This window comes from Tupaia chinensis, unplaced genomic scaffold (assembly GCF_000334495.1).
Source record: "Tupaia chinensis unplaced genomic scaffold, TupChi_1.0 Scaffold000377_2, whole genome shotgun sequence".
Taxonomy (NCBI): Eukaryota; Metazoa; Chordata; class Mammalia; order Scandentia; family Tupaiidae; genus Tupaia; species Tupaia belangeri.
This window is the reverse complement of record NW_006159876.1, coordinates 2541359-2550229: the sequence shown is the minus strand read 5'-3', so window position 1 is coordinate 2550229 and position 8871 is coordinate 2541359. Positions and strand designations below refer to the sequence as shown.

General features: G+C 59.6%; 1 protein-coding gene across 1 annotated transcript in view; it reads left to right on the top strand.

Annotated features, from left to right (window-relative positions):
* Positions 1–7146: 7146 nt before the first annotated feature.
* Positions 7147–8871, top strand: part of LOC102487987 (protein FAM32A-like) — a 10093-nt gene continuing 8368 nt past the window's right edge. The window contains exons 1-2 of the mRNA XM_006153509.3: positions 7147–7241; positions 8096–8167. Coding sequence (XP_006153571.1) covers positions 7147–7241; positions 8096–8167 — 167 coding nt within the window. The remainder of the gene's footprint in view (positions 7242–8095; positions 8168–8871) is intronic.

Here is an 8871-nt window from a genome sequence, read left to right as displayed (position 1 = left end):
CCCTACCGCTGGCACTCTGGGTCTCCCAGGCGCAGCAGCAGCCCCGTTTCCTGAACCCCAGGCTTGAGTGAGTGTGGGGCCTCTCTGCCCAGGCCCTGCGGGGGCACTTGGGCAGTGGGGGTCAAGGGGCCTGCGTTTCTCCCTTGGCTGCGCGTCCAGAGTGCACACCCTGCCTGGCTGCCGGTGGAACCTCGGGGCAGCTTCTCCAGCCCTATCGAAGGGCCTCCCTTGGGAGGGCTCCTGCAACACTGTGCTTGGAGCCCAGCACACCACAGCCTGAGAAGAAGGCTGGCTGTGAGGACTTCACTCTGGGGAGTGGACCTAGGACCCTCAGGCTAGCAGGAGCGGGTCAGGATGCCTGGGCGGTGCACTCCACTGTGCGAGCGGGCTTCCTCCCCAGAAGGTGGCCCGTAGCCTTCCAGCCTACTGAGCTGATGGCGCATTCTCTGGAGAAGCTCCTGGGAACTCCAGTGGCTGATCCTGTGGAGACCCCAGGAGCAGAGAACCTGCAGGGACTGGCCCTGGCGGGGTAGACCCAGCACCATCTCCTCCAGGGAACCCTCTCTGGCCCCCCTTCCCAGGTCCCCACCAGGAGTACTGCGAAGGCATTCCGTTCAGAAAGAGACTCTGGGAAGGTCTTAACCTCCCGGCGCCTCAGTGGCTCCTCTGTCAAATGGAGGAAGCAACCCCTGCCTCAGGGCTGCTGGGAAGATGGGAGCGCACCGTGCCAGCGCACAGGACTCTTCACGCAGCGTCTTCCCACAGCCACGAGCTCCCAGAGGTGGATGTTGGATCTGGCTCAACCTAGGGTACCCCTGTCTCAGGAGCCGTCGATTGAGAAGGGGCCTGTATCTGTGGGATGCAAGATCGGGCACCGCATGAGCCCCAAGTGACATCCATGCGGCTAGTCCTTCCAGCTCTCGCAGCGGCAGCCAGCTCTGCGCAAGCGCGAACAGACAGCCCAGCGGCGCCGGGTCCTGGCCAGGTGCTGAGAACCGGTGGGAGATCTCCCTGCCAGCCTGCGCAGGTCCAGCTCTGAGCTCAGCCTGCACGCGCGGTCGGAGGGGCCAGAAGGAGGGAGCCCTCCCATCCACAGCAGCTTCTACCTCATTCACGCCCCCGACTGCGGCTTTTGCTGCCCCCCGTTTCACGCATCCCTGACACTTATTTCTGGTTTTGGGGGGCATGAGGAAGATCTGGGCTGGTGGGCAGCGTGGGCTGAGCTGGCATGCCGGAAGTCCTTGGCCCAACCTGACCGGGCTCTGGAGGCTGCGGATCGGGCCAGCCAGCTCTGCAGCTCTGCCCAGGTCTGCCCTATGGAAGCACTGGCTGGATGTGCTGGCGAGACGGGCACGGCTCCCCTGCAGCTTCCTTCATCCAGTTCACTCAGTCTTCCCTCGTCCCCGGGGGCCCCCAGGCAGGGCCAGAACTGAACCCCCACCCCTTTCCTTCTGCATTTGCAGGTGTTAGAGTACCTTTCCTATTGCTAATTTTAGAAACGAGTCTAGGGCTCCCCCAGCCTCCCCCAGCCCTGTAGCCCCACCGCACCCCGATACGGGGGTAGCAAAGGCCCAGCTGTTAGAATCTTGCTCCAATTCCTACCGCCATTCCCTGGGCCAGCGACTTAGCTTCTCTGGCCTTGGTTCCCTGTCTGGGAAGCGGGCACCATGACACTGCCACCCTCAGAGGGCCCTGGTGGGAGTGAAGTCAGATACCGTCCAAGAAGCACATCTCAAGGGGGTCTGTCCTGCTTCTCTGCTCTGAGTGGGTCCCTGCCACCACAGATGACAGAACCAGGTTCTGGTGGAGTGGAGTGAGCGGTGGGGTGGGAGAGACTGGATTTGGAGCTAGAGACCCAGGTCCCAGCCTGGGTTTGCCACCAGCTGGCTCCAAGTTCCCGAGACACCACCTGGACACGGACACAGGTGGGGAGGCCTGTGAGACTGTAGGCTGTGTACTGAGCCTGTCCCCACCCTGGCCGCCTCGGGCACTGGGCAGTCAGGCTCCCAGCATCCTGCCGCCAGCTCCCCAGGCTGCCCGTCTGCACCCGGCCCGGCCCTGCCCGGCCCTGCCCTACCCAGCCCGCCCAGCCCGCCAGGGTGGCTGAGGGCCTGGCCGATGCAATCAGCTTGCCCTTCCCTCCTTTGTCTGCGGGTGCTTCCTTCCCTTCACAGAGCGCTTTCTTTTTTCTGGTTTATCAGGCCCTGGGGAAGGCTGGGGCCAGCCAGGCTCCCAGCCCAGCACCCCTGGGAGGCCGCCAGCCAGAGCAGACATCTCCGACTCATTCAGTTTCTGGCCACGGGGCTCGATCAGCTCCTTCCTCCACCTGGCCCAGCAGCTCCAACCCGGAAGCCAGGGCCCTCTCCTAGCAGCGGGTGGGCACCCAGCATCCTGGGACCTTGAAGCCTCCTGTTCATAGGCTGGAAACCTGAGGACCCTTGGGACGCACTGAGGCCCCCTCCTCAGTTTAGGAGAGAGGAAACAGGCTCAGCACAGACAGTGCCTGGAGAGGCTGACTCCCGCTTAGGGGGTCTCCTACCCCCAATCGGAACATGCTCCTCCATGTCTCTCTCAGCCAACAAAGGATCTGTGGTCTGGGGCTGGCCTTGTGGCCTAGCAGTTAATGGAACTGGATCCGACATGGCCAATGGTGTGGTTTGAATCCCAGCCCCAGTGGCTTGAGAAATATGCAGATGGGATGGAGAAATGGAGGTGGGTTGTGGCATGACCCTGCCCGACTGGGGGCTACTCTCTCCCTCTGTGTCTGTCTCTCTGCCTTTCTCTGGTCAGGGTATGGATCCTCTGGCATGTTAATTTAAGATAAAATAATGTGCAGTCTGAAAGTTCGAGCCGTGCATCCTGGCCCCGTCACTCACGGGCCGGATGTGTTGATGGGCACCTGGCTCAGTTTACTTCTCTACCATGGGAATAACTGTGCCAGCCTCCCCGGCTGTTCCAAGGGCGAGAGGAGATAATGTACTTATCACCTCTTCTAGAGGTAGGGCTCTCGGCGGGATGGTATGGCCCACAAGGGGCACAGATCATTTTGGGAGGGAGTATGAAAAAGGTCTAAATTATGGATATTCAGAAATATACAAACATATCTGCAGCAGGGAAATCTAGCAGTGTTTCTCTGGTAAACATATGCATTTCATTTATTTACTGATATAGAGTGTGCGTGCTCACTAGAGAGAGAGACAGAGATAAAGAATGAGAGAGATCACCCTCCAAAACGGATGGCCACACCACCATCCCTTCTCCTCCATTCTCCTCTCCAGATTTTGGACATATGCATACATGCTGCTGGGTTTGGGACTTGAACTATGAATTCAGCCATGTGGAATCCAGCCATTATAACCACCATGCCACCTGGCAGGCCTGTATGTACCCCATTCAAATACAAAAGCAAAGAAAATCCAAGAAAAGCCCTGTAGAGAGTAAGCCGGATCCCACATGACTGACCAGGTTCGGGTCCTGGCCCTGGCTATTTGAAAAGTGTGCTAGATGTGTGTGTGTGCGTGTACCCAGAGTCCTGCCAGGATGACGAGCTGGCAAAGCAAAGGTCCCGGCATGACCAGCCCTGTGAGGTGCTCACTCTGTCTCCCTCACACACAGCTCAACTGACTGTAGTGTCCCCAGCCCCCAACTTAGTTCAGAACGTCCCCAGGCACCTGGAGATGGGGGAGCACGGGCCTGGGAATTGGGACCTGAGGCCCGCCTACTGCCTGCTCACCCACTGGCCCCTCTGGGCCTCAGTTTCTCCATCTGTCAATGAGGGCTTGTGCCAGGTAAGCTCCAGAGTCCCGTCCCGCCTCACAGTTCTGTTTGCAGAGTACTTGGTCTGCCTCGGAGCCACAGCAGAGACGAAGGCACCTCAGGATCTCCCACTTCTCCACGATGGTAGGCTTTCACACGACTCCCCTGCCAGGCAGGCCACGCTCTGAGAGGGGCCCTGAGGGCCAGTGCTGTGTGTGGATAGTGTGGAGCCACGAGTGCCCTCCCACGAGTACCCTGAACTGCCTGCCGGGTGCAAGGTCTGGGTGCTGCCTCCTGGCCGTTGCTCTCAGGGACTTCAGTGTGGAGCGGCTGATTGGTGCATACATCCCGTCCCCTCGTGGGGCCTTCGCAGTTTCTCAGGGAAGACAGGACACAGTGCTTACCAGAAAGGCACGGAGCTCCGCAAAGGGACCTCCAGGGCAGAAGGTGGGCATGGAGGTGTCTTCTTGATGCCTCCCATGGCACCTCCAGGTAGGCAGTCCAATCGGCATGAAGGTAGGCTGATGGAGCTGACCCCATCTTTAAACAAGCCCCACCCCCCGCGGTCATCCTGCTCTCCAGCCTAGCGCTGTGCTACTCTCAGTCTGCCCCTGATGTCCTGGAGCCGGGTCTTAGGCTAAACCTCTTCCCTCTAGTGGCCCTGCCACATAGCAAGGCAAAATTCCATCTCCCCTATCCACTGCTAACCTGAGTTGGAGAAATTCAGGGAGTGAGTGAGCCAAGAGTCAAGGGAGGCTGCCTGGAGGAGGTGTGTGTGTGTGGGGGGAGTCGTCTCTGAGCAGAGTCTGCAGATGACCAAGCAGGAGAGACAGGAGTCCTGGGACTTGGTTCCAAGGCTGAAGGGAACCAGAGAAGCAGGACAGAGAGGAGAGCCGAGACTGGAAGCGTGTTTAGAAAAGCAGGCACCGTGGGAGGCAGAGGCATGTGTGACCTGGAACGTGAAGGAGCCTGGGGGTCAGGTGTACGCGTGACGGAGCACAGGACAGGCCAAGGATGGCCCTCTGGGTCCTTCTCTGCGGAGACGGAGACGGAGACGGGGCAGGGGATGAAGCATGCTCTGTGGGGCGGGTTGCTCTCAGGGAGGCAAGGAAAGCCAGCTGGACTGATGCCTGAGGGCATTCGTGCCCAGATGGTGTCAAGCCTGTGAGCAAAGCCCTGGCTGTCTTGAGACAGTGGGAAGAGGAAGCCTGAGGGGCGGGTAAAGTACAGCGCCCTCTTCGGGAGCCTGAGTAGAGCGGTCAGAGGGAAGGGGGAAACTGAGGCCCCTGGGCTCCTGGATCCACAGACAGGGCGGGTCAGGGAGGGCGCAGCCCTCAAGGCCCAGCAGCGCAGAACTCCCTGCTTCCATCCTTGGCCCTCTGGTCCACTCCTCACACAGCAGCCAGAGGGCCCTTGAAAACCTTCCCGGGGGGGGGGGGCAGCAGGTGGTGTGGAGGTTAAGGCTGGACTCCCACACGGCTGACCATGGTCTGAGCCCCAGACCCACAGCTTGAAAATCACTCTTGGGGGACCGGCAGGTGGCGTGGTGGTTAAGGCGCTGGACACTCCCACATGGCTGACCAGCGTTCGAGTCCCCAGACCTGGTGGCTTGCTTTCTCACTTTCCCCTTCTCTCTCTTTCTCTCTTTGTCTCTCTCTGGTCAAATTAAAAAATAAATGAAGGAATATAAATAAATAAATAAATAATTTTAAAAAATTACTCTTGGATCATGTGCATGCGTGCCCCAAATCCCAAGAGAATGGAGGAGAAGGGATTGTGGTGTGGCCATCCCCCTGGGGAATAATTTCTCACTTTCCCTCTTTGTGTCTTTCTGGTGAGCATTTCTGCCCTGGGGTAAAAACCTAAAAATCCCCCCAAAATAAAACAAAACCCACCCAGGTCATGGTGCTCCTGGCCTTCCAACCCTTTCTGTCTCCCCCAGCATCCTTAACCTAGAGCACCATGGCTCATGCCCTGACTCTGCCCCTGCTGGGCCCTGCTCTGCACGAAGGGGCTGCTCCCACCTTTCTCCTGTGGGGGCTCCTCTACTTCAGCACCTCCACACAGGAGAACCCCATGGCCCACACCTTGCCTCTTCCCTGGGTCCACCCAGCCCTCAGGTCTCTGAGCAGACAGCTCCTCCTGTTTTTTAACCCCCAGAGGATACATGTGCTATCCAAAGACAGAGAGTCAGAGAGGGAGAGGAGAAAGTACCCTCAAGGCAAACCCTTCTCTCTTTCTCCCTCCTCTCAGGATTTTGGACATGTGTTTGTATGCACGCAGTATGTTTCTCAAACCACCGAGATTTGAACTGTGTGGTCAGCCATGTGGGATCCGGCTGCCTTAACCAGCAGGCCACAGAGCCCACCTTCCTCCTGAGGGAGCTGCCCCAGATACTCCCTGCTCCCTGCAAGTTCAGGCTCTCTTGTCTTACACACAAAGGAGCACTCCTCCTAGCCCTGGGCAAGCCCTCCCAGTTCCTCTGTCTTTCTCACTAGAATGCAAAGAGCATGAGGGTAGGCCCACTGTTGCCTGGTCCTCTGTAAATCGCTGCGGGTCCTGGTGCCCGGCAGAGGAGGCGCCCAGTACATTGGAATGAACGGTAGTGAGTGAAAGCACGGGCCCGGGGAGGAAGTGTGGTCTGGGACGGTAGATGAGAACGTGGACTAGAGAGTGAGTCACGCGTAGAGGAGGCAGGGACTCGGCCTCCCCATCTATATTAAAACCAAAATGAGGTAGGCCAATAGGTGGTACAGTGGTTAAGGTGCTGGACTCTCACATGACCAACTGTGGCTCGAGGCCTGGACCCAGAAGCTCAAAACTCACACTGGGCAGGTGTGCATGCGTGCCCAAAAATCTGGAGGGGAGACCGTAGGAGAAGGGATTGAGGTATGGCCATCCCCGGGGGTGGGGGGGGGAAGGGGGGATTTCTCTCTTTCTCTGTCTTTCTCTCTCTGGTGAGCACTTGCACCCTATAGTGAAATACCCCTCCTCAAAAAAAAAATAAATAAATAAAGAGGCCTGTTGGGCACACAGACTATGGTCACCTAAATGGCGGTGACCAGTCCCGCACCCAGCGCCAGGCAGCTCCGGTCTAACAGGCTAGGGCCATCACCTGCGACGGAATCCCCAGGGCAGGCAGCCATCCCTCCCCAGCAAGAGCGCACGGGCTGCCTGCAGAGCCCTCTGGTCCGTGGGCTTCGGGCCCCTCCATTCTCAAGTTCCCAACGACCCCTGCTCGCCCAGATTCCTGTCGCCTGCTCCCCGCCACCGCCACCGTACCGGAGCCCCCAGGGGTGAGACCCGCGCCCTGGGCCTATCCTAATTCCCTTCGCCACCGCTGGCCTCCTGGAGGCGGGGCAGGGCCTTCGTGGGGCGAGCCCAGGGGGCATGCGGAACCGGGCCAAGCGGGCGCAGCGGGGCGCCCCCAGCCTCTGCGTCACCAGCACCTCCCCGCGTCGCCGGAAAGTTTCAGTTTGGTTTTTGTGAGAGCAGGGCAGGGAGGGGCCCGCGGAGCCGCCGCCTTATCCGACCCTGGCTCCCGCAGTCCAGGCCTCCCAGGCTGGCGGCCTCACCCCGCCCCCCCAGCAGGCTCTCGTCCAGGCTCCGCGCTGGCGGGTTGGTCCCTGGGGGCTCCCTGAGGGCAGAGCTGGGGGTGGTGGGTCCTGCAGAGCTGGGGCCAGAGGAGTGGGTGGAAAAGACAGAGCTGGAACCGGAAGGAGTCTCCAGGGGCTTAACCACCCCCCTGGTGACTGATGAGGGCTTTTATTATTATTATTGTTATTATTGAGCAATTTCCCCATCCCAATTTTAATTTATTATTTTTAAATTTTCTTTTTAAAGACAGCCTTTCCACCCTCCTGAGCAGCTGGGGCCGCAGGTGCCTGGACCTCCCGCGATTGCTGCTCCCTCCCTGCGATTGCTGCTCCTCAGCAGCTCCAGAAGTCACCTGCGCTTTCTCCTTTTATAGAAGTGACACTTGGCAGGACACCAATTGATCAAAGCCACCTCCTGTGTCCCATCCAGCTCCTCCCCAGCCTGGACTAGAAAGGCTTTCCTTTCCTGCACTCAGGTCCAGGGAGCAGGCTAGATCAGTTGAGCCCACAGGAGAGCCCTGTGGGGAGCAGCTCGACTCCCCCAAAACGACTGGGCTCCTGCAGTAGCTGGGGGCAGCCATGGGCCCCTCACACCGTTGGTTCTGGGCTGCACCCCTACTCCTTAGTGCTGCCGCTCCCTGGGCCCAGGCCACACCCTCCACACCCGCCTTCACCCCTGGGCAGAGGCCTCGGCCCTCCTGTTTCAGGCGATATGGTTCTGAGCTGAGGGTGCCCCTTCTCAGGTGGGAGCTGGTGGTGGAGGAGGACACCTCTGGCCTTTCCACAGTGGGCAGTCTGCGTCCAGGAGGTAGCAGGTGAAGGGGAGGGGAGCCCTAACCTACTGTCTGGGTGCTCAGGGAGGTCGACCCTGCAGGGCCCCAAACCACGGCTAACTCTGAGCCCAGACCCCAGGCAGCTGCCCAGCCACGCCCCGCCAGTGCCCTGTGCACCAGCTGCGCCACGCTGAGCTGAGGGCAGGAACCGGGCAGTTGTGTGGGGTCCTGGCACAGCGGGGGCGTCTGAGCTCACCTGGGAGCTTAGGAAGAAGGAGAGAGGAGGAAGCCAGAGAGCCCAGCACAGGCAACACCTAGAGGCCCATGGGAGGAATGGGAGGGAGTGGGAGGATGAGGGGTGGGGGGGTGAGGGTTATTGGGGTCAATTGAAGACTTACTCCCTAAGGCAGGGACGAAGGACCACGTTTCCTGTTACATGACTGATACGTGACGTAGCGTTCATTGGCCTCCTGCCCTTTTCACAGTCAGCACACTGCGGCTCCGGGAAATGACTCGGCCAAGACCATGTCGGTAACTGGGCCACTGGAATCTGAACCGAGGTCATCCGTCACAAAAGCCCGGGCTGCGGCCTCCCTCAACAGAGCTGGAGTTCCGAGAGGCCTTGGGCTCCTTTGCCCCAGCCGCTCACACCCCGTCTTCTGGGTGAAGACGCGAGGTCCCCCGAGGGCCAGGCCTGGCTCCACGACCTTTTCTCCTAAGGCAACCCTGACCCCTCCCGGTGTCCC